This window comes from Melospiza melodia, chromosome 20, assembly GCF_035770615.1.
Source record: "Melospiza melodia melodia isolate bMelMel2 chromosome 20, bMelMel2.pri, whole genome shotgun sequence".
NCBI classification, from domain to species: domain Eukaryota; kingdom Metazoa; phylum Chordata; class Aves; order Passeriformes; family Passerellidae; genus Melospiza; species Melospiza melodia.
The window spans coordinates 5310668-5335696 of record NC_086213.1 but is presented as its reverse complement, the minus strand read 5'-3'; the positions used below and the strand labels follow the sequence as shown (position 1 = coordinate 5335696).

At 45.1% G+C, this 25029-nt stretch overlaps 1 protein-coding gene across 1 annotated transcript; it reads left to right on the top strand.

The window, feature by feature from the left end:
• Nucleotides 1-4604: 4604 nt before the first annotated feature.
• Nucleotides 4605-22099, top strand: SUDS3 (SDS3 homolog, SIN3A corepressor complex component). The gene is made up of 12 exons (XM_063172803.1): nucleotides 4605-4764; nucleotides 6234-6303; nucleotides 7158-7213; nucleotides 7517-7588; nucleotides 8980-8999; nucleotides 9547-9703; nucleotides 11865-11960; nucleotides 13622-13683; nucleotides 14554-14575; nucleotides 15230-15335; nucleotides 19623-19707; nucleotides 21341-22099. Exons 1-12 carry the CDS (start codon nucleotides 4605-4607, stop codon nucleotides 21437-21439), a joined length of 1005 nt encoding a protein of 334 aa, XP_063028873.1. The 3' UTR covers nucleotides 21440-22099.
• The last annotated feature ends 2930 nt before the right edge of the window (nucleotides 22100-25029 follow it).

The window sequence follows — 25029 nt, the reverse complement described above, 5'->3', positions numbered from 1 at the left end:
GACAGCAAACCCAGCTCCGAGCTGGCACTTCTGCCCAGGCTCAGGAAGGGAGCAGGGAAAACCAGGAATCAACCAGGGCTACCGAAGTTTAGAACTGCCATAGTTGTAGGATTGGGGAATTCATTCCACTCACGTTACTGGGGAAGGGGGGTGAGGAGACACGAGGAGATGTATTTATACAACAGAATTCTGAAGGCTGAGTACTTGCCTCGTGTCCTCCTTCCTTCTCCTTCCCACGCAAGTGCGAGCGCTGCTCGATGGCATCCAGCACCTACAGCAAACCATTTCTGGGTGTCATTAAAAGGACAGAGACATCTGCTCGCACCGCACCGACGTCATTGCTTCCAACTCCACTCAGAGCTGACAGGAACGCAGCTCCCTCTGCTTTCCCGGGATTCACGGGCTCGCACGGATCCCGGAGCGATCCCGGGGCAGCGCCGCTCTCCGCGCCCTGCCCGGCCCCAGGTGGAGGCAGCGCCCGCTCTCCCTGCGCTCCCCACGCTCCTACCGGGGCGTTCCCGTCCGCTCGGGGCTGCTCCGCTGGAGCTCCCACTTGCAGAGAGCGCCCGGGGACAGCTCCCGGCACACGGCAGCGAGGGAAGGAACGGAGGGAGAAGGGAAGCGAGGGGAGAAGGGAAGGGAGGAGCGGCTGTTCGCGGTGCCCCGGTGCGGGGAGCTGCCCTGTCCTGCCCGGCCAAGCTCTCTCAGACCGCACAGCCCGCACTCACAGCCCCGCGGGAGCTGCCCCGGCTCCAAGCAGCCCCTGCCGTGAGGCACCCGGGACAGCCGAGCCCCGCGAAGTGCCTTAACCAGCCCCGAACGCCGAGAAGTGCCGGTATCAGCCCCGACCGCGCTGCCAGCCCGAGCGCTGCCCCCTGCCCTCCGCGCCCCGCCGCGACCCGCCTGTCAGCGGCGCCGCTCCCTCTGCCGGTGCCTCACCTGGTGCCGGCCGGCGGCAGCGGGCCACGTCCGCGGGGCCCGGGCGGGGAGGAACGAGGAGGAGGAGGAGGAGAAGGAGGAGAGGGGGACGGAGCGTGTCCGCCGGGCCGTGCCCGTCACCGCCGCTTCCTGCCCGGCCCCGCTCGGCGCTCGGCTGCGCCGCCTGGCAGCTCGGGCCGGGCCGCTGAGCGGCACCGCCTCACCGAGCCATCGGTGCTCGATTGAAGCGCCTGCGCGGTGCCGCGGAGGGAGCGGGCTCTGAGGGAGGGCAATGGCGGGAGCGCCGTGAGGGGCACGGGGAGAGCTGGGGCTCCGCTGTGCGTGAGGGGTGTTAGGACCTATAGTGGTCTCAGGTGTGTGCGGGGCTGGTTGGCCCATAGCAGGTGTGTGTGTGAGGGCTTATGGACCCACAGTGGTTTCAGGGGCTATGGAAACCTCAGGTGTGTGCCGGGTTGCTGCGGTCTGCAGTGGTCTCAGTATGGGGAATGGATGTTGGGACTATATCAGGCTCCGGTGTGTGTGTGGAAAAGTGTCAGGGCCATAATTAGTTTAAAGGTGTTTGTGTGCGTGCTTTGTCTGCATTGTCAGGGTCTGTAGTGCTCTCAGGTGTGCGGGCTGTTGGGACCCACAACCACCTCCTGTGTGAGGGGACAGTGCTTGGGCCCAGTAAAAAGGCAGCTCAGAGTGTTCAGTCCCGTGCTGCAGGTGTTGGGGGAGCCCTGACAGGACAGGACTCTGTGTCCTGTGGCAGGAATAGGCCCCTGTACCAAAAGCAGCTGGGATTTGGCAGCAAAGCCCCACAGGAAAAGGAGCTGTAGCAGGGCTTGAGAGCTCTGCTAGGAATTGCTCAGAGCAGAGGCAGGGTAAGGTGTGTTCATGCTGTTTCTGCCACACTTGGTGGCCTCTGAACCTTAACACTTCTTAGTTGTAGAGACTTATTTGACAGGCAGGGTTAATTACTTCATTTTTCTAAATAAAACTGAAGGAGCAGAGCTTTATCTGCCAGTACTTCATGCAGCCTCATTCTGCCAACTCGCTCCTGACAGCTGTTCCCCTTCTTGGGCTTCTAGAACCATCCTCAGAGAGCTGTGTGAAACCACAGGTACAGAAACCTGAGAGCCCTGAGTCCCCGATGAGGGGTGTTGGTGTGTCCTGTGCTCAGAGGCCAAGGTACGATACAGCTCTTCTCAGTGTAGTTGAGTAATTTCACACAATGAGTTTCCTGTTTATAAGCTGAGCTCCAGAACCCTTTTTTTCCCCCCTCTTTCTTACGAGTGGAAAGAAGAGCAGAGTGAGCACGACCCATCTGTCAGCAGCCTTGTGAAAAGCTGGTGCTGAGCAAGCAGGAGGCAGAGATCTCTCCCCAAGCTGAGCGAGTACAAAGCACTGAGGGAGTTGTGAGGAGAACAACAGCTCCGATAGAAGCAGGAGCCAACAACAACAGCTCGACGGGGAACTTTACACTTTCCCTGACAGCTCCTTGGGGCGGAGACAGTTAAGTTTCTGCGTTTGTAAGGGAAACATGGCATTCCTTAAAGCTGAGCCTTCTCCCTCGGGTTCCCACTGAATGCCTGAGAGATGACAGCAGAGGGTGTCTCCAGCAGGCTCCTATTAAACAGGAGGAATTAGCACGGAGGGAGCCGCAGCTTTGAGATCCCGGTTTTGACCACAGAACGAGCTAAAGTTTTGCAGTTTTTTTACCCACTGGCTCCTGCTCAGGGGGTTCCTGTGCCCTGTGCTGGTGCCGGCACCTGCCCGATGTGGAAGGGCTGTGCTGGGAGGGCACTCAGCTCCGAGCAGGACGTGCTGAGGCAGCAGCGAGGCAGGGCAGACCATGCTGGGGAGGGCTGCTGAGGCTCAGGCACGCTCAGAACTGGTTTGGTGTCCCCAGCAGCACAAAGCCGGCTGGCACGGGAGCCTGTGAGCCGAGTGTGCGGACAGATGGAACAGATACAGACAGGAAATGGGGGAGAAAGGGGAAACGCTGCTGTTTGTAAAGCTCCGAGGGGGCTCTGGTTAGTTCTTGAGTCCCGCGGTCCCGTTTCTATTTTTAGCAGAGCGTCTGGATGGCTTTGGGAGTGCTTTAGGAGCTCCGGGCAGGTGTGAGCGCGGGGAGAGCGCAGAGCCATGGGCACCAGGAGCTCATGCGATGTGGCACCGCCACCCCGCCCTTTCCTGTTCACCGCGGGGCCGCGGGCAGCCGTGCCAGCCGCGCTGCCTGAGTGCGGAGAAGGGAAAGGAGGGGTTTCCACCGTGCTGATAACCCACAGCATGCCTTGGGAAAGGAGCGGTGGTGGGCAGCTCTGGTGGGGTCTCTCCCCCGGGACAAAAACGCTCCCAGAAGTTCTGGGAGCTGCTCGGGGGTGGTGCTGACTTTTGGCCGTGCCTCAGCCCCGTCCCATGTTAGAGGCAATATTGACTTAAGGAAAGGCATGGAGCATATTTGGCATGGGTGTTCCGAGTTAAAAATTGTCAGTCTGGGCAAACAGACCTTTGGGGTGATCGGCAGGAAAGCCGAGTGGCTGCGCTGCGTTATCGCTGCCCCTTTGAGAACACGCTGTGACCGACCTGCTGCTGCTCTGGGCGCTGAGCACCCGGCTCGGCGGGTTGGGAGAGGCGCTGCAGGTTCTGGAGCTCGGAGCTTCAGATCAAACCCATTTTCTTCCCCTCGCTGAGGTGTTTGTAGTGCCTCTGTGAGTCAATAAGCCGTGCATGTGAGGAATGCACCTCGCAGCTGAAGGTGAGCGATTAGTGTGGCTGTGCTGGAGGTGATGAGATTAATTAGTCGTTCCCAGGCGAATTAGAGCTGCAGAAATAAGATACATGAGATATTTACTCAGAAATGCCACTGTGAGGCATTTTCAGATGGTAGTGGGACCCTGCATAGGACTCAACACAGAACATGTGTCTTGATCTTTAATTTTGTGGCAGTGCCCAGTCAGGAGAATAAGCAGTACCTGGCAGATGCGAGGCACGTGTCCTACCAAAGCTGCTGTTCACCGGCACGAGGCGCCTGAATCACCTGGGTGAGATCACAGGGCTCTCTGTGGCGGGGCTCTGCCGGGAGGAAAGCGGAAGTAATTTCTCTATTAAAATATAATAAATAAATTCTATAGAGTGCGAGTGTCCTAACGAGTCCATCCCCACTGAGGCAAGGGACTGCTGTGTGTATCACTGAATGGGCCAGATTGGAAGGGATCACAGTGGGATCATCAGCTCCGGCAGGGTCATCCCAGAGCACGAGGCACGGGATTGGAATATGCCCAGAGAGGGACACTCCACACCCACTTTGGTCTGTGTTCTGCTGCTCGGTCACTGCACAGTGAAGAAGCTCTTCCTCATCTCTAGGTGGAACTTCTTGTGCATGTTTCTGCCCGTTGCTCTTGTCCTATCTCTTGGCACCTCTGAGCAGAGCCCGTCCCACGAACAGGAGCCCAGGTGGCTGCAAGCCGCTGAGGAGTTAAACGCCACCGCCAGCACAGCCCAGACCCGTGCCACGCACCGGGCGGGACCGGGACTCGAACCCGCAACCCTCAGACCCGCAGGGCCCGCGCTGGCCGGGCGGGGGCGCGGCGGCCCCGGCGCCGCCCGGAAGCGGAAGCGCGGCCGCGGTTCCCGCCGCGGTTGCCGAGCGGCGGCCGCTCCGTCCCGTCCCGCCCGCGGCCATGAGCGCGGCCGGGCTCGTGTCCGCGCCGCCCGCAGCCCCGCCGGGGCCGCCCGCCCCCGCCATGGCCCCCGCGCCCGACTACTACGAGGAGGAGGAGCTGGAGAGCGCCGAGGAGGAGGACGGCGAGCGGAGCGCCCGGGCCCGCGACTCCGATGAGGGTGTGTGGGGAGGGGGCGGGCCGGTGTCCGGGGACGGGGGGATGGAGCGGGGGCTCTCCCGGGGGGTGTGAGGGGAGCGCTCCGTTCCTCACGGTGTTTGGGGAAGGGCTGGGGCTTCAGGGGCTCGGGCTGCGAGAGCAGCCGCGGGAAACACGGAGCTGTCAGGGGGCAGCGGCTCCCGAGAAACAGTGAAGCAGAGAAGACGCTGGACAGGCGGAGCCGTGGCTTCCCAGGGGCGCAGGGACAGTGGGACACCGGGAGCGCTGGGCAGGGACTGGGTGCGACAGCAGAGGGAAAACAGCGGAGACATCCGGGATATGGGTTCTGACTCCGTGGTGTGAACGGGGAAGGACAGAATTAGAAAAAGTATAGTAGGGGAGGAGGATGTGACAGCGCAAGAACCAGAGAGGGAGGGAGAAGAGGAAATTAAGCAAAAACCCAAGGTAGCCAAGAGTGCAGAGGGCATAAAACGATAGATAAGGGGGGTGTAGGAGGACTCTTGGACGGTGCCTGTTACTGGCAGCCGAGTCCCCATCCCCTCTGGTTATAGATGAGATAATATTAAGCATATTAAACATGCAGAGGGAGACGGGGTCAGTGGTCAGAAATCCACAAAGGATTTCCTAACAGAGTATGGAAATCCTTTGTGCTGGCCCATACATTGAAGTACATTTCTTGCAGTTAAAAACCTTCTTGGTTTATCTTTGGTGCTTTAAATTTTATCTTAAGTTTAAACTGTTTGTAGTTTAAGAAAAATCTAAGGTTTGATTTAAGGGGCTGGGCTTCCCAGCCATGTGTAGTGAATTAGCTGTGGTTTAGGTTTCTCAGCTGTACCCTGTAAAGTCTGGAGGCACTTGCCCCTCTTTGGCAAGGTAATGGATTCTTGGCTCCCCACGTGTTACAAATAAAAGCCTGAAAAGTCTTAGCAGCAAACTGGCAATCCCACAGTGATTTACTTTATTTACAGCTTATACTGTTTATAAAGTGCAGCTATCTTTATGGCAGTGCTGGTATCTGAATGCTGCAGTACTAAGTGAAGTATAGGTGAGAAGTTCAGGTCCCAGGCAGTAACTGCTCCCTTTGCTGAGAGCTTTGTGGTCAACCTGAGCAGCACTGAGTGGATGGAACTCCAGGAACAGGTTTGTGAAATGTCTTTCAGAGTCTTCAGGCTGTTTGTGTCTCACCTGTGTGTGAGAGTTTAATGTAGAGCCCCTCATCTTAAATGAGAAGAAATTCCCAGGCTGAGGTTGAAGCTGTTCATGCAAAACTCACAGTTGCAGGAACATGAGATGTTTCATTTCCCTCCTGAATTCATCTCTCAGGTTGTCTTTGATGCTAAATTGTCTGAGGTTTGGGGATTTCTTTTTTGTGTGCCTGTTTCCTTGTTTTTAAATAATTTACTACTGAGTTTGGTTTTTCTTTTTTAAATACTTTGTCAATTTAAGCAAGTTGTTTGTTCCCTTGTTTAGACACTGAGGATGCCAGTGAAACAGACCTGGCAAAGCACGAGGAGGAGGACTTTGTAGAAATGAAAGAACAGTAAGTAACCCATTCCAAATACAAATAAGGTGATGTTCTATCTATTTGTGGGTTTAGGGGTGTTTATTGCATAAAATTTGGCAAAGTTTTGTGCCAAGATTGGGAGTTTTAAGTCCTTACCCCAGTGGAACAGCTCATGAGTCCATACACTTTTATTTCTGTTCTCCCCAGTTACTTTCTCTGTTCTTTATAAATTCAAGAAATTAAGGGCTGCTGCTGTTTTAGGTAAAGAAATAATTGTGAGTTCTGGGATCTGCTGCAAATGGATCCTGCTGCAGATAAATCCTTCAAATAAAATAAAGGTTCTGCTTTAGATAAGCTAAAGAAAAGTAAAATCCTATCCAAATGCCTTAAACAATTGAATTCTAGTCCTGAACCAGAAATGGACTTTTGGGAGACTTGAAACAGTCTGCCCATGGTGTGTAGGAGAATTTGCAATACTTTGAGTTCTTGCTTACTGGCAGAGACCTGTTTTTTATACAGGTCAGGAAGACTTGGCCAGTGTTAAACCACAGGTGTGAGGTAAAAGAAATGCAGGCTTGCAGCAGCACCAGGAGTAGACTTCAGTGGGTTTTTAAAATAATGTTGGGGAGCTAGTACACAGCTAATAAAACTTGGTATAGTGCAAGAATAATTCTGCTGTAAAGTTTCTGATGTTTGTAGATCTATTTGTATTTTATCCAAATTTTAAACCCATTTTTAAGACAGAATGAGAACCTTTCATGGGAATAAAATTCTTTAAGTTTGCAGCTCACTTGTTTCCTGAAGTTCTGAGAAGTTTTTGATGTAACCTCAAGAGATGGTGCAATAAACAATGAGTGCTTGGTGTTTAAAGTTTCCTGCTGTGCTTGCAGGATGTATCAGGACAAACTGGCATCTCTGAAGAGGCAGTTACAGCAGCTGCAAGAAGGTAAGCTTAGAAAAGTTAGCTTTGGTTTTTTATTTTCAGCACTTTTCAAAGGATGGGAGCAGCATCTTTCACTGCATGTTGGCTCTCAGCTGTGCTGCAGGATTAAAAATGTCACCTGCTTCCCATCTTTTCTCCATATTAACTCCATTTGTAGTTAAGCCTCTCTGCTAAAACACTCCTTAAAAGGAGTAATCCACTTTTTACAAAAGCAGGGAATGTGCTTTGAGTGGTGCCTGACTCCTTGAGGATATTTAATACTGGGGGAAAGAAATACCATGGGAGTCTACAATTTATTTCCACTAGGTACTCTTCAGGAATATCAGAAAAGGATGAAGAAGTTGGACCAGCAGTACAAAGAAAGGATAAGAAATGCAGGTGAGTGGAATTTCTCTCTAAGACACTGCAAATAACTTAAATATGTGCTTTGTATAACACTGAAGTAAAAAACCAGGTAATTCTGTCCTTTAAAGAGGAGGAACTTGCTGGAGCTCTCAGAGTACACCAAACATGACAGGCTCTGCCTTGATGATTTTCTTCCCTTGATCAGCATTGTTTGCTGCCTGATAAACAGTTTTAGCCTTCATTTGTGTGAAGCAGCACAAATAAAAAGATTATTCCCTTTTTTCTATCCCACAGTGTCCCACTTTGCTTTGTTGTTTGGTGGCCCCAGCTGAAGCCTTTGGCTGCCTGGGCTTTGGGCACTGCTATGTTTCAAGGAGCAAAGTTAATTTTTCAAGTGCCCAGTGCTTGTCCTTCTGGGTGGTTTTATGTTGCTGCAGAGGAATGGCTTGGGAATCAGATCCAGGTGCTTTCCCTCTCTCTTTCCTTTTCCCTTTCCCGTAGTTCTCACCTTGGATATTGAATCAGGGCCTTTTACAGAAGGCATTGTGTGGATATAGGAAATACAGCTGCTCCTCCTTTAGCAAAAACAAACAGTTCTGTATTTCTGAAAGTGCCTGGGAAAGGTGAAGGATTTACTTGAGGAGCTGAAGTGGTTTGAACAACTTCTTGTTGACAGGAACCTGTCTCCTGAGATGATTTTCACTAATGATTTAGGGTGGAAAACACCTCCAAAAAGACCTTTCATATGCACTAGAGCTGCATCCTGACAAGCCTGGGCTGTTCTGATACAATTAAGGCCCAGTGCAAACTGGTATTTCTGGCTGGCCACGAGCAGTGCTGCAGCAGCAGAGTTCTTCCACAGGAGGGCAGGTGATGATCACTTGGAATTTCATGAGTAAAAAATCCAGCTGCCTTGTACTACAGGAATATAGCTCTTTTATGTTTGTCCTTGCCAAGCTGAGGTTTGTTAAACCAACAGTTTCCATTTACCTGCATTTGATTATCTACATAATGCTGCTTTCGTGCTTTGCAAATAGAAAGTTTGATTTTTATTACAGAAAGTTTGATTTTTATTACAGCATTCTTATATTTGGTGTATATCTATTACTGTTCTTAATTTTTTTTTAAATAATGGAGTAGTAGAGTGTTGCTACTACAGCCTGAACTGAATAGTGTGGAATAGTGGAAGCTTTTTGAGTTGACAATCTGTAAAAAACCTCTAGTAACAGTATATTTTTGTGGGACTTTTTCATAGTCACTTTATTTTCAGCATAAAGCTGTGAAGTCAGAGTAGAGATTGGATAGGTACATGAATTACTTGCTTCACTGCCTGTCTTGGCTGCAATATTCAATGGCTTAAAACATTAAGGAAGTAATTTGGTACAGCTTTGAAGGTAATAAATTAAGTCTTTCTTGTGTTTCAGAACTGTTCCTGCAGCTGGAAGTAAGTACTCTTAATTTATCAAAAATATGCGTTAATTAGATGGAAGAGGCATAAACCTTGTTTCATCAGCCAGTATTTGGGCTTGTTTTCCCAGAAGGTTTAAAGAAATTTTCTTCCTCTGGCTGCCTTGTTGCACTTGAGATGCAGTAGAGCTTACTGCTGGTATTACCTCAAGTAACTTCTGCACTTTGTTTTTAAAATAGAATTAAATATTTGCTGTTGGGCTCTTGTATCTGGCTGTGCATTGGGCTGGTCAAAAAGGGGTTTTTAAATTGATGAGTGCTGATTATAAATCAGCAGAGCTCTCTTCTAGGGACTTGATTTGTTGTGCAACATTAAAATGTCTTTTTACAACTCATTCTTTTGCCAATATTATAGCACTAAATGGTATTTGGGTGTTTTTCTGTAGATTGTGAATATTGATAATCTTTAGAACTTGGGCCAGTTGTGAACTGAAAAGCTGATCAATAAAGCATTTGAAAAGCTGTTGTGATATCATTAACTTGAGTCCTTAATTAACCTTCTTGCTCCTTGGGTTTTGCATTAGACAGATCAAGTGGAGAAAAATTATGTGAAGGAAAAGAAAGCAGCAGCAAAGGAGTTTGAAGATAAGAAAATTGAGCTTAAGGAAAATCTGATAGCAGAGTTGGAAGAGAAGAAGAAGATGATTGAGAATGAAAAACTAACCATGGAATTAACAGGAGGTAAAGATGATAAGCACCTGTCATTTGTGTTAGCCACTCTGCTCCTGCTTAGGAAAAGAGCTGTGAAGATGTCAGTGCTGGTTTACACAGCTGGTGGGAAATGCCAAGAGGGGCATTGATGGCCTTTGAATGGAGAAAGCAGCTCCAAATTCAGTGAATTGTTAACAGGGGAATCAAGCAGTGCCAGTGGAGCAGCAGAGGGGATGATGGCCTTGCTGATATGCAGGGAGAGAGGCTGCTTTGGTTCCCTGATGCAGCAATAAAACTGTTGAGATATGTCACAATATTGGCCTAATCAATAATGGAAGCTTTTAAAGCTGTGTCCTTTCCTTGCTGCAGGAGTGGGTGGTCAAGCAGTTGAAGAAAGCCAAACAGTAAAGGTTGAAACCTGCTACTTAAAGCCAGAAAACAGATTTATGGGCTACATTTGTGTCCAGGCTCTAGAAAATTTATATTAAATGGACAGATTTCTTTGAGACAGTTGGTACCCTTGTGTTGTCATTGCAGGGGTTCCATACTGTTGTCTCCTTATCACAAAAGTTTCACACCTTGGTGTTTATCGTGGGCAGCTCCTCAGAGCACTGACTCTTCTTCACAAAGCACCAACTGACTCCAGTTCCCTTCTCACCCAGCCACCCCACTCTGTTATAGCATCTTCTTATTGCTTACAGCTGTGGCCTGGTAGAGTCAGGCCTGTTCCTAACCTTTGATAATTGGCACAGCTGCAACTCCTTAGGGCTAAGATTACTTTCTACACTATCCTGTCATCTTATATCCCCCTACACCCCTGGTGCCTTGCAGTGCTCTGTGGTGGTGGACACAGGGCAGCTCAGTCAGGGGTCAATTATTCCTGCAGAATTCTGTTCCTGTGGTGCTGAACCAAAAGGTTTGATGTTCTTTGGGAGCAGCTCCCTCACTTTATGGACTGGTAGTGTGATTTTGTTGCTGAGGCCTGTCCATGAATTACACCCTTCCTATATTTCTTGCATAGTATTTACAGGTTTTATATTCACTAATAATGTAGTTAATACTCAGAAGTGAGAATTAAACCCTGTTTTGGTATATTAAATGGTGCTCTTGGCTTAATATAAACTCTTAGGGCTGATGTGGACTGGAAAGCATCTTGAGTTATGCTGTTTCCCTGGTAACTTTTATTTATTTATGAAATCTGGTCTCATGGTCATCCTTGTTCACCCTTGAGATGAGCAGAGAAGGAATTTGGTGTATTTGGCACAGGCAGAGCTGCTCAAGGTTTTTGTGTCTAGTGGGAGCCAAAGGGGCTCCCCAGATGGAAGTGCTTCCCAGAGGGTGATTCAGGGGTGCTTAGAGATGAGCCAGTAAATCTCAGCTCAGAGAAAGGGAGGTGGGAAGATGTTTGGCATTTATGGCGTGGTCTTTTGACTGCCAGTTCAACATACCTTGATGAATTAAGGAATGAGTTGTGAGAGTTTAGTGCAGTTGTTCAGTAAAGGTTACTTGTAGGCATTTGGACAAAATAAGTTCAGATAATTACTTGGTGATGAGACTGGTGTTTAGGTTTTTAACAGACTTTCTTTTTCCCCAGTGCATATGCTGCAGTTTACTTCCTGTCAGCTGCTGCTCTGTGTGTTATTAATTAGGCTCATTTCATTAATCATTCTTAGGTAATCTGAATTTAAATACTGTTTGTTTGAAATCACTCCAGCAGACTTGTATCAGTCTTCAATGCAGAAATTTCCTCTAATCTTTTGACAAAGCTGTTTTTCTGCCTTGAAGATGAGAGAGCAATTGATTTGTAGCTGATGTTGTACATGCTATTAATGATCTGAGTTGGGCTGGGAAAGAACTCCATGAGCTTGGCCTTTTAAATCTGTTCCCAAGCAGATATGGTGAGCATGAAAGGGACTTGCCTTGAATCCTTGTAGCATCATTGTGCTGCTTATCAGTACCTGGAGCAGCTGTAACCATGGCAGTGCAGCACTGAACAGTGACCTGATGGGAGAGAACCTGGATTCACTGTCAGCACTTCCATGCACACACACACACCCAAAAAAAAAAAAAAAAATCCAGTTTGCTGAATGAAAGAGGAAAGATTATTTTCCCTGTGCTTTGTATAGAAAGCTGCTGCTTCTCACTCCTTTCTCTCTGGTCTTATCAGCTTTCCAACTTCATTTCTCTGCAGATTCAATGGAAGTGAAGCCCATTATGACGAGGAAACTGAGACGGAGACCAAATGATCCAGTTCCCATCCCAGACAAGAGGAGGAAACCTGCCCCTGATATCCTTTCCTGGAGTCACTGCTGGCTTTGCAGCCCCTGTGCTACCCACACCTTAGCTGTTTTGTACAGCAAGGAAAAGGAAATGAAATGCCAGGATCAGATTTTAACCTGGGAAATAAATACAATTGTCGTGTGTAATGTGTGCTAAAGCAATACCAGCAGTTATACAATTCTATATCTATATATATATGTTAGAGATCCTTTGGTATCCTAATTTAATCCTTACAGTATCATGAGATTAAACTGTTCTCACTGACAAAAAAAGTTGAATTCTACAGGCAATTTATTTCACAAAAGAAAAACTTTAAAAGAACATTAGATATATATATATATGCTGAGATAATTGATTCCATAGATAGTAAATGGCTTTTTACATGAGCCAGAGCTTTTCTCATTTCAAGACGTGACAAGGCATTTGCCAGAAAGATCATATTTGTCATATCCAAATAGTTTTTCCATTTCTGATAAAAGCTTCAGATCTCTAATCCAGAGATGCATAGCAAAAGCAAAGATGCTAGATTTTCTTTGAATAAGAAAAGATGAAGATTCATCTTGTTTTCATGATCACAAGAGACAGAAAAACATGTCTGTGTAATCCTTAGGATCTGCCTTGCTGCATGTCTCAAAATTAAAATGTTCCTTGGCTTCTGGAAATATGTTTTTAGCTCCACTGTGATGATAGGCACTTTTTCTATTTGTGTATTAAATTCACCTGGAGAGGAAGGCAAGGATATTTGCTTTGCAGGGGTTTCTTATTAGATTCTAAACCTCTATTTCTTAGATTAAAAAAACTTATCTGAGTGACTCTCATTTTCTGAAGGCAATATCAAACCTTGAACTTTTGGAGTTCATGCAGGATGGTCATGAGCATCTCCAGTTTCAATTAACCTCCTCCTGGTTGGAGATTCTGTTCACTCTTTCAGGAAAAAAAAAAGTCATTTATTAGTGCCCCTATCTCATCCAAAATAAATGAGTTTCATAGTGAACATGACCTGCTAATTGAGCATGATACAGCAACCACACAGTGAAAATCTCTGCCTTTGCTCACTGGGAGAGGATTAAAGTCCATCAAAACCAAAATCCTTGAAATGCAGCCCAGCAATTGTTAACTTTAGTGTAATACTTTTGGCTAAATACTTTTTATGAAGAAACAAAAAGTACAGCAAAGCTCTAATAAGACTGTAATACACTAATTTCTATTTTCAAAGGTTTTGGGTTTTTTTTTTCAGGTGCATTGTAGGCTCTTATTTATCTCCAATCACACAAAGTTTTATTTAACTAGGTTTAGGTGGGATTTAGCTTCATTGTAGAAAACCTGAAGTGAGTCTTGTTTCAGCTCACAGATTCTTCTCCACAGAAATAAAAGATGAAAACCACTGAAAATGCTGGTGCTTGATGCTTCCATGAAGTAAATGTCAGTGCACTCAAGGTTTTTCATTGATGGTTGTGTCTGAATAAGTTAAAATGATTTTGCACCCTGCTGCTAAGATGGTGGGGATGGACTTGTATTAATTCCTCTGACAAAAAAAACCAGCTCAAGTAAGATATTTATTAAAATCCTGGAAACCTTTTGGCTTACATTTACTCAAGTGAAATGTCATTGACCTTTAATTTTTAGCCTTGCTTGTCAAGAGCTTATGGAAACCTTAATTCTGGATACCTCAGCTAAATTATTTGTTGACTGATGAGCAAATAATGGAGGACCTAAGAACGCTGAATAAGGTAGGGATTGTTGCTTGACTGTATTAATTTTCAAGAGAAGGCAAATGCTTTCTCCTGAAGAGAACAGAGCTCTCTTTAATGTTCATTTTTGAGATATGGCACTATTTCATCCCTGTAGGCTTTCTGAAGTAGCACAAGAAAAGATTTAGCAAGATGGTATCTCCTCTTTTTCATTGAGGTTTAATTAACCTAATTTAAATGACTGTCACCTAAAAATGTTACCTTTTGTGGGAACCAAGGGATGAGCTGTGTTAAGGAGTTTCTTCCTCATGGCTGAGCAGATGTCAGTGTGTTTTTGGGAGATCACAGGCTGCCTTTGGTTTAAGCCTTAGTGTGGGGTAGGATTTTTTCATTAATTTTTTTTCTCCCTGCTGTCAAAAAAGATTTCAGCAAGCTGGATAGGGGGCAGTGTGCATGCTTATAATTTTTTCTGGGTTTGATGAACATATTGTTTTCTTGCTGAGCACTTGAAGGCTTATCTAATTTCTTAGAATATAAGCTGCTCATTAAGGCATTTTGAGGATGGTAGTGGAACATTGGTTTTGTGCCAGCTGTTGAGGTTTCTCTAATGATTTAGCTCCTGTATTTTGTGTACCCTGAGAAATGTTGTATCACATTCAAAAATAGTGTGTTAGATGGGTTTGACTCTTTGGAGTGGGTTGGCTGAATGCTCTCAAGTTGTTTTTTTGGCCTTTTGGATCATTATACTGATTATCTGCACCTTTGGCTGTTTAGAGCACCCTGGTTATGTGTTAGGCCACTTAACAGAGCATTTAAAATAGAAATACACAGAGTGTGGAAAGTAAGATATCTGCAGTTCTGTGGCTCCTGTCAGATCCCTAACACTGCTTTTTTTCTCTTCCCATGTAGCTTAAATCACCCAAGAGACCAGGTGAGTTACAGATGCAGTGGAACTGGTTCATGGGGGGCTGCTCTGAGCAGAGAATGGTACTGCAGATGTTTGGCTATGCAATAATTGCTGCTCTTTGTGTGGTGCTTATGTTTGCCCGGGATGGGAAGGGAGGCATGAGCATCTTTGGTGGCTGAAACAGCTGGGAAAAAGAAGTTTTCCATTATATTCAGGTGCATCTGGGCACCTTGTCTGTTTGTCAGCTCCCTTGAGGGATTGACCTTATGTTAAGGTGCCTTAACATAAGGTCAGTGTTGTGCCTTCAGCTCTCTAGGTGTGCCTCTGCACTTTATTTCAAGACAGAGTGGGACTAACTTGCCTCAGTAATTTTAACCAAATTTAACTAATTCAATGTGGATTATAACTAAAACAAAATCAAGGACATATTGTCCATCCCTTACCCATTAATGTTTTTTCACATAAATGCTGTATTTCAGTGAATATTTTAATTGAGAACAGAGGTCAAGTTACTCATCACAATATATAATATTTTCCTGATGCATATTTGAGTTTGCAACTTTCTCTGCTTGCTATTTCTGCACACACAACCTTATTAACTGCAGTTTTGCAGTCAGATGTGCTGCTGTGAGATGGGCATGTGCTGATCTTTAACCAGAGTGTCTCTGCTGTCCCCAGCCTCCCCCTCCTCTCCTGAGCACCTCCCATCAACACCAGCAGAGTCTCCAGCACAGAGATTTGAAGCTCGGATAGAAGATGGCAAACTCTACTATGACAAGAGATGGTGAGGCCTGGGGAGGTTTTGTTTCCATCAGTCTGTGTTGTGTTGTTGTGTTGTGAGGAGGCAGAGGCTGCAGAGAGAAATGGCTTTTTGAGCAAAGAATTGGTGGACAAAATGCTTTAGGGCAGAGGTTTGCTGCTCCCTCCACAAGCTCATCATGGGCCCAGCAAAGCAGAGGGGATGATGGAATGTTCACACCCTGCAGGCTTTCAGAGATAACTGGTGTCTCCAATAAAAGGAGACTGGAATCTTGTCCATGGCCCACTGTGGCACTTAGGAAGTCAAACCTAATAAGAGGTAGGAGAGGCAGCAGCAGCCACAGTGGGATGTGACTGAAGCTGCCCAGTTTGGACACTGACACTCCATGATTTGCTGTCAGCAACACTCCCATTTCTGAGCTTCAGATTTGTGCCCAGCACTCCACAAGGTGGCAGAAGAAATGTCATCCAGCAGCTGCTCAGGATGAAAGATGCTTCTAATAAATCCAAATAACCTTTAAAGATCAAACCCACCTGGGAGAGGCAACTTCAGAATTGCTGATTGGATTTATCTCTGTTGAGTTTTATGGCCATACAGCTGTACAAGCCTCACAAAACACAAGGAAAATATTAAATTTCTGCAGAGGAAACTTAGATCTTACACTTAATCCATGAGACTTGCAAAGCTGGATAATCAAGAGGGCAATCTTAAACTTGAGCAGAAAACAATTTGCTTTCAAAAAGTCATTGCTTATTTGTAGCCTACTTCAGTGTTTTGGTGGCTCAAAACAAGTGATGAGGCTGTAATTTTATCACAGAAGTAGGTGTGAAGCTGGGTTTTTTTACACAGCAATCCCCTTGGCCAGTTGGTCAGTTTTTCTTTCTGTCTGAAGTTTAGTTGAGAGTTCAGTTTACACAGTTCTCATAAAAGCTGCTCCCTCAGTTTAAACATTCATGAAGAGTAAAGCAGATAGGAACTGAACAGGCTACTTATTCCACAGATTCATCAAGGTTTTTAGAGGTGTTTTTTGCTTTTATAATTTTTTGTGTGTGTAAAGTGACTGTCCCCAGGATATATTTGGATGAATATACTCTTCTTAGAATTTTGAAGCATATGGAGTACTTGAAAAGTGTTCATGAGTAAAAAAAGAATGGGGAAAAAAAGGCATCTGAAGTAATCTGTCAGTAAAGCTCAAAACTTCTCATTAAATTTAAACCTGGAAGAGCTTCAGTGAGCCCAGAGCCTCAGCAAAGCACCAGCTCTCTCTGAAGGGTATCTGGCTGTGGCATAAAGCACTTAACAGATATTTTCACCTTGCTGAATTCACCTGTCATGGGGGTCTTGCTGTCAGGAATTCCAGCTGTTGTTTTTCCTGGCTGCCTTGTTCTTATGCTGTTTTTAGATCAGTATCTTAGATTTTTTTGGTTGTAATAATCCTGCTTAGATTTTTTTGATTGATAATAAGTAATAGTGTAATAGTACTTGTGCAAAGTAGCTGGTGTTTTAAAATAATGAAGTAACTGAGTTGGTAGTGGGAGGGTAATTCTTCCTAAGGTGCATAAAGGATGCTGGCATGCACAGAAATCCTAAACCTGACAGCCCAGGAATGACTTTCTCTGTTTCCTGATGCAGCCCTGCATGACAATTACCTGAAAACAGGGAATGTTTAATGCCAGTAATGAACCCCCTGAAGTCTTGCAGAGACATTTCAGACATCTCCAAAGTGGAGTGTTTCAGGTGAATGTGGAATTAGGCTCAGTTATTTAATGCTCAGAGCTCTGTGCTCCCCATCAAATCCTAAACCACAGTTCACTGTAAAGCAGCCATCTTTGTGCTCTTGGCTTTGCTGCATACAATAATGCTGAGGGGTTTCCTTCAATCTTCTGATAGAGTTGCAGTTGGAAATCTTGGCCTTTCAGTAAAATACTTTGTAGCAGGAAATGGAATTATTTCTGCTTGTCTCACTTGGTGTTTTAACTACTGCAGCAGTGAGAGTTGTTTGGCTCTGCTTTCTTGAAAGCCAACTTAAACCCCACTGCATTTTTCATCTGAGGTAATTTCCTCAGTCCTGTCCCTCTGTGGATATATTGGACATTGTGACAGTGTTCACAGGGGTCTTAGGATGAGGGAGGAGACGAGGATCTGACTCCATGTTTCAGAAGGCTTTATTTATTATTTTTTTATATATATTATATTAAAACTATACTAAAAGAGTAGAAGAAAAGGCTTCATCAGAAGGCTGGCTAAGAATAGAAAAAGAAAGAATGATAACAAAAGTTTGTGGCTTGGACAGAGTCTGAGCCAGCTGGCTATGACTGGCCATTAATTAGAAACAACCACGTGAGACCAGTCACAGATGCACCTGTTGCATTCCACAGCAGCAGATAATCATTGTTTACATTTTGTTCCTGAGGCCTCTCAGCTTCTCAGGAGGAAAAATCCTAAGGAATGGATTTTTAATAAAAGATGTCTGTGACAGGACATGACCAGGGTGCTGATGCACCAGAGTGTGCCTCCAGCTGCCCTGTCTCTGTGAGCGTGAGACAGGTGAGACAGCTCTTCAGTGAAACACTGCTGAGTTGGCTCTCTGCCTTTTCTGGGCACAATTAGCATTACTGATGGAGAGTCATTCATGGTGTGAAATCCAAGGGCTGAATGAAGCCTCTGACATGTGTGTTATCAGCTTTGGAATTCACTGCTAATCAAAAATTGCAAGTGGGGGAAATATTTCCTTGTCTGGGCACAGCCAACACTTGAGAGCTGTTGTTTGCCCTGGCTTCTCCTGCACTCCTGCTGATTGTATCAAGATCAAAACTCTTGCTTAAGTACTCCCAGCATGGCATGGAAGGGCACTGCTGGACTGAGATTGTTGTCTCATCTTAGTGAGGCCTGGGGTTTGCAGCAGCCTATTGAGTTCCTCTGTATCATTTCATGACATCTGGACTTGCTAAACTGAGATTTATTTTTTGGCTCAGATCATTGTTGCTTTGCATTGCCCTGGAACCCACTGACATTGTTTCTGTCAAAATGAGGGAGAAAGACACCTGTGTCCAGCCATTGTTTTAAAGGTTGCAGGATTTGGGGATTTTTTTATTCCCTCACCACCCCAAGGGTAATGAGTCTGTTTGGAAGGCTCAAAGCTGACACTTTCCACTTGCTGGCAAGCACTGTGAAAATTCTGAGTGCAGAATTTTCCAGTAGGAAGAGATTGTGGAATAAACCATTGGAAGACTTCCACATGTACAATATGGTTATTGTAGAAATAACTGTAAAGTTTCAATAAATCCATGCATTTTGCAAATGGCAGTCAGACTGCAGGGGCTTGCACTGGGTGGCCACTGAGGGAATATCTGTGCAGGGAATCTGCAGCTTGGATTGCCCAGATAAAATCATGATTAGGAGAAAGGTGGAAATACAGTCATGCTTTTATAGCTGTAAAGTATTTTGGTGCTTGCTTGATTAAGATGATTTACTTACAAATCACCTGTTCCACTGTAATTAGTTCTGCCTATGGAAGAGAATGAGGCAGAATGAACAGAAAGTGGAGGTTTGGGGCTGGCACACTGCAGCACTTGGAGAAATGTGGGCTATGAAAGAGGGGAGTCCACAGAATCAAATTCAGAGTTAGGAATTTCAAAGTCTCTGTTTTATACACAATGCATTAAGAACAATACAGAGCTTAAAATATGATCTAAAATGGATATGTTTAGTCATGGACTCCTTATGGCAGATATTTACAGCTCATTACAGAGTTAGTTACCCATTAGTTACCATTTTGGGTATTTTCACACAATAGGACATCATTAGAAAATTGAGGTCTCATTAAACAATGCACAGACTGCACTGATTGAGAATAATTCCCTTTTGGTGGTGGTGGTGCTCTGGTAATTCTGTATTGGGGAACAGCTTGAGAATCTGTGATTTGCTCTGTCATATTTTGTCAGGCAAAATAAGGAGTTGCCTTCTGAAATCCATCCTGAGTCTGGAATGGGAAAGGCTCCTTGGATTAACCCTTGAAGGCTGGGTGTGTTGTCAGTCACTGTTCCCCTGGGCTGTGCCTCTGCCTCTCCCCTTGCAGTTGTGAAATCTGTTTTTCAGTACCCTTCAGTGCAGAGTTGAATGTCAGTTAAGACTCTCCTGCATTTCAAATATCATTAATGCAGGATGTGTGTGTGATCAGATCACCACTATCTTGCAAAAATTGAGAAAGTGGTGTGGAAAAAAGGGCAGACTTCAAATTTACTCTGTCCAGTTTTATCAATAGTGGATTCATGCATTTCTTTTTTTTTTTTTTTTCTTTCCTTTTTGCAGGTACCACAAGAGCCAAGCTATTTACCTGGAGTCGAAAGAGAACACGAAGATCAGCTGTGTGATCAGTTCTGTGGGAGCCAACGAGGTTGTGGCTGCTTTTATTTGGCAGCAGAGGGGGGAGAGACAGGGGTTTAGTAAGGGCTGAAGATAGATACCTGTCTGGGGTGTAAAGAAAGCTGAAGCCAAGATAAAACTGACTTGAGAAATCTCTTTTTGAGCTGGGAAGAGACTGGGTTTGTTTCTGAAGGATAATTCAGTGTTTTGCAAGCTCCTGCAGCAGTTGGGCAAAGGGAGCACTTTGGTTTTTGCTTGCAGATTCCAGACACTTCAGGGAAAGAAATAATAGATTTGAGTGCACTTCTCCTTAATCAGCCAATAAAGGAACTTTAATTTGTTGTGGCAGCTAAGGGAAAACACTTTATTTTCCCCAGAATGAGTTGCATGTGGGATCTGTTTGTGTCACAGCAGTTCCCTTGCAGTGGCAGTTGTGGCACTCTGTTGTTCAGATAAAAGCAGTGGTAGTGTGCTTATGGGTGCATTAAAATTTGTTAAAAGTTATTATTGTAATTTAGCAAAACTAATGTTTTGCTAAAATGTCATTCCATCCTACTGTGGTAGAATATAAAATTGTACATGTTTGTTTCCTACAGTTGCTCAAAGTTTATGGATTTTTGAATTATTTTGGCAAGCAAAACACGCCAAATCCTTGGAAATGTTGCAGTTGGGAGATGGTTATCAATGAATGTTGATTTTAATTTCTCTGGAGAAATAATTGAAGTAGAAATCCAGGCAAATACTAAATTCATTTTATGCTAAAGGGTCCTGTTTATAAAGTCAATTTATAACTAAAATAATAGAGTTAAATCAATTTACTTGCCAGGCCTGTAACTAATATATGAAGAAAAAAAAGTTTAGGGTAAATCACAGGCCAGCATAACTTTATAATCCATTGCTTTAGGAAATATTGGACTTCCCTCCTAAAATACTGCAGTACTAAGGAGTGGATAATTCTTACTCAGTGTATTTATTTAAATATGTTGAAATGCATTAGAAGGATATAATGCAGAGGAAATTGCTCAGACTTGATTTTTAAAGTACAGGTTTTTAGATCTAAACACCTTGAAGGTGATTTCAAAAACTCTCTGGAGTGGCTGCCTTGGTGGCAGCAATTTGTCTTGTGGCACGTGGTGTGAATCCTTCCATGCAGGTGCTTAAAAGAGAGGCCCTTTTATCTCCAGACACAATTTCTGTGCTACATGGTGGGAAATGCTTTGTGGAACAGAATCAGAATAAGCTTTTCATTTGACTAATAGTTACTTGTCTGGGTAAATCCCAGGATAGATAATTTTATCATCTGTGGATCTAGAGAGACTTAGTCTTGATTAGGCAAAGCTCAGTGCCACGGCTCTGCTGTGAGCTGTGGCAGGAGGAACCTGCTTTCCTGATGGTGCTTGAAAGTCATTTTTCTCGAGGACTGTTTTGAGCAGGAAGTTAAGGAGGTGAAGTTAGACACCTTGTTCCATTTTCTACTCAGGTTGCAAATGCCTCCCGTGGGGAGGGAGAGGGGATTAACCTCATTGATCTGTGCCCCTGAGGGGCTCAACTCCGACGCTAAGACCCCGAGTTAATTTGTCTGTGTGCTGCTTGCTGTGAGTTTTCCCTTTTTCTCCCCTAATTCATCTCCCTGCCCCATTCTTTCTGCCCTTGCTCTCCTGCAGATCTGGGTGAGGAAAACCAGCGACAGCACCAAGATGAGGATCTACCTGGGGCAGCTGCAGCGGGGCGTGTTCGTGATCCGCCGGCGCTCGGCCACCTGACTCTGCTCTGCCCTGTCCTGGTTTCTGTCACGTCACCAAACCTCTGCCAGGGGCTCACAGGCTGCTCGCTCCTCCCTGCAGCAGGGAACAGTCCTGACCTCTGACGAGACACTTTGTGGCTGGCCACATAATCCCCAGTAGTCCTTAAACCTTTAGTGATGCCCAAGCACTGCCCTGGACTCTTTCTGGATTTTGCATCAAGCTTCTGTACGCTCTCTCTTTGTATTTTGGGTGACTGTTTGAGAAGACTTGGCATCATCCTCCTTTTTGTTGTTGTTTTGTGGTGCACAGATGGGACTCTTGTGTCAAAAACATCATCATCATGTTTCTGTTGGGAGTCAGACCAGTGGAAGAAGCTTTGCTTGTCGAGACCTGAGGTTATTTGTGCTTTTTTGGCCTTGTTTTCCTGCAAGGCTCAGGATTTTGGGCAAAAGATGAATCCTGCCAGGTTTCAGCTGCAGCTGAGAGATGCCTCCAGAATATCTGGTGTACAACATCAGCTTTATTGGATGGACTGTTGAAAGACTGGAGACTTTTTTAGGATGGTGGGAACAGCTCAGAAGCTGCTGAAATACAGTGATTTTAATGTAGCTCAGAGTCACGCGTGGTTAGTCAGAAGCTTCCGTTTCTCTTCACATTAAAAACCCCTTCAATGAACAAGCAGAGTATGTCTGTTTGCTGATCTAATTAGCTGGGATAGGTGGATGACTAAATTAAAGGACTAATTACCTGGATTTTGCAGATAGCAAGGCTGTATGAACTCTGTGTGTGTCTGTAACCACTCAGAGATGTAAAGAGGCAAACGATCAATTTCACTTTTTCCACTGATGCTCAGAATCACAGGTTATGGTGGGATCCTGCTGACAGGAGATCTGTAATGTCCTCCCAAGAATCCTGGTACAGAGTAGGAAGTGGCCTTGTCATGCTGTTAGCTGGAGCCTTCATTCCCTGACATGTTCTTCAAAGAGCTCCTCTTGAGGGCTGTGTTAATTGCTGGAGGTAACACTGAGTTTCTATACTGGCCCTCCTGCAGCACAAGTGAAAATGCCTAAATAATGACATTAAGGTGCTCCCTAGGTGTTTAAAGATCTGCCTCTGGCATTCCTTCATTATTCCCAGTCCTTTGCTGATGGCTGGAAGCACCAGTGCCATGTGTGACTGCCTTGACAGGGGCCACATGGTGCCCTGGCAGTGCTGCCACATCTCCACCTTCTGTGCAGAACAACTCAGTGCTCCTTTTGATTACTAGTCAAAAAGTTGTAAATCCTGCCTTTCTCAATCTCTCACTTTGAGGCATCTTTTGAGGTTTTGCTTTTGAGCTGCCTTCCTGCTAACACCCATCCAGCCCTGCCTTTCTTTGGTGTGTGGATCAGTGCAGTCCAGGGAAGGGAGTTGCAAGGGCTGTGCCCATTCCTTTCCTGCAGTTGGGTGGCAGTCACATCCCAAAAACTGCTGCCTGTACGTGGGTCTGGAGTGGAGTGTGATGGCTGAGCTCCTGATGTGACTGAGACACCTGACTTGATTTTTGCTGAGTTTTGAGGATCTGGAGCTCTGGCAAGGCAGGAGAGGGTGTTTCCCACCCTTGACAATGTGCCATCCCTGCTGCAGCTTAGGCAGCCAAATGCAGCAGGCTGGATTTTGTCAAGTTAACAGCTTACTTAATATAACTTAACATTCTCTGCACATGTCACAGGTTTTTGATAAGGTGATGATGTACCAGGCAGGATTTGTCACTGAGTCTTTAAATGAACATCATTCTAATAATAAAAAGTGCTGAGGAAGTAGCAGGATTTATTTCCTCTCTCTATCACTTTATCAATACAGATATTTGTGGGAATTGCTGGTGACTTGTGCTCAGTGTTGGGGAGGTGCTTTGCCAGCAGCCATCTGCTGCTGTGGTGTTCCCTGTTCTGGGGGAATTTTGGGAGTTAACAGAGGTGTGAGATGTCAGGGTGTGTGTGGGACAACAGAGGGGCTCCATGAACCCATGGTCAGTCAGGGCAAACCCCAATCTCAAACTCTTCCACACCAATGTTATGCCTCCAGGAGGGATGTGAGAGGTTTGTACAACTTCCTCCTGTCAGAATTCCTTGCCAGTTTCCCCAGTGCCCCTGGGTCAGCCTTTGAACTGGTAATTTCTGCTTTTGGCAGCCCTCAGGGGTTGTACTGCTGCAAATGGCTCAAACTTAACTGCTACACTGAAGGAATTTTGTTTATAGGCTGCTTCATCCTCACTTTCTTAATGAAATGAAAGTCTGCCTTGCCTCTGTTGATCACCATAAAGAGTAGCTGTGTCTCACAGAGTACATGAATATTGTATCCTGGATTTTTTTATCCTGGCAGGCTGTTCTGTAATGGCCTGAGCCATTTGTGAGGCTGGAAGTGATAAAGTGCAGTGCCTTGCTGTGCACTCAGGGAAGCAAGTGCATTTTTTTTATTTTTTTTTTAATCCTAAAAGGATGCACAAGTAGTTCTGTGGTGAGGATGAGGCATGTGGAGATCAAGAGTGGAGACATCAGCTGTAGAACTGAAGATTTCCTGCCACGGGTTGGAAAAATAGAGACAAGTTACTCAAGGAGATGGACAAGGTCTTCCTTGAATTCTAGGAGAAAATTGGCTTTTCTGTCTGTTTTTTGCCTGCTTATCATCAGTCTTGAAGGATCCCAACCCTCTGAGCAGAAACAGCTTTGCTGCAGGTATGAAACAATTTAATCCTCATTATGAACAGCATTCAAAGCAAATTCAGGAAATGGCTTTAACTCGTCGTTACAGTACTTTTAAAGAAAGGTGAACCTTCTGCCAAAAATAGACTTTTATTGAGGGTTAAATTGCAGTTGGCTGAGTCATATTAAGCTTTTCTGGTTTTTTTATTGCCTTGAGAAATGGACTGTGATGTTGATATGTGCAAAATAAAAAAGACATTTCACCCCCAGCCATTAGATGTTCCGATGGAAGGAGGCCAGATCAGGGAGCCAACTTCCAGGGTTTTTTTGACATCATTCTCAAAAGAAAAGTTTCCAAAAAGGCTTTTTCCAAGGACAAATGGTAATATACAAAATTGGCTTTTTTAGTTTATGTGATCTGCCTAGAATTTTGTAAAGAGACAAAGGGATTTAATGACAGAAACTTTAATTGTTTGCCTTGTTTTTTGTAAATTTCTGGGGAACTTAAAATAAAGGCTAAAAGAGCAAGGAATAGCTTTGTGGATAACTGAGGTTCTTCCTCCGTCAGAAAAAAGAAAAAGCAGCATTTGTGTTCTTATTCCACAGAAGCAAACACTGAAATATTCAGGAATTCTGAATGGGTGTCTAAGGTGTGCTGTTACTCTTTTTAGTTTGTCCAATTCTAAAGGTAAGAATTTAATACACAGTGAAGTATTTAGAAAACACAAGAATGCACATTTCTATTTTTCTATGATTTATTGAAAACCTGTCATCACTGAAACCTTAAATTTCATACAGTTAAAGAATTCCACTGTTGTAATGTTTTGCTGAATGTGGGAAACCCCTTTAATATTTAACATCAGCTCAAGCTTTGGGGATGCCAAAACATCTTGTAATACTTAAGTGCCTGTCACTTTACAGTGGAGT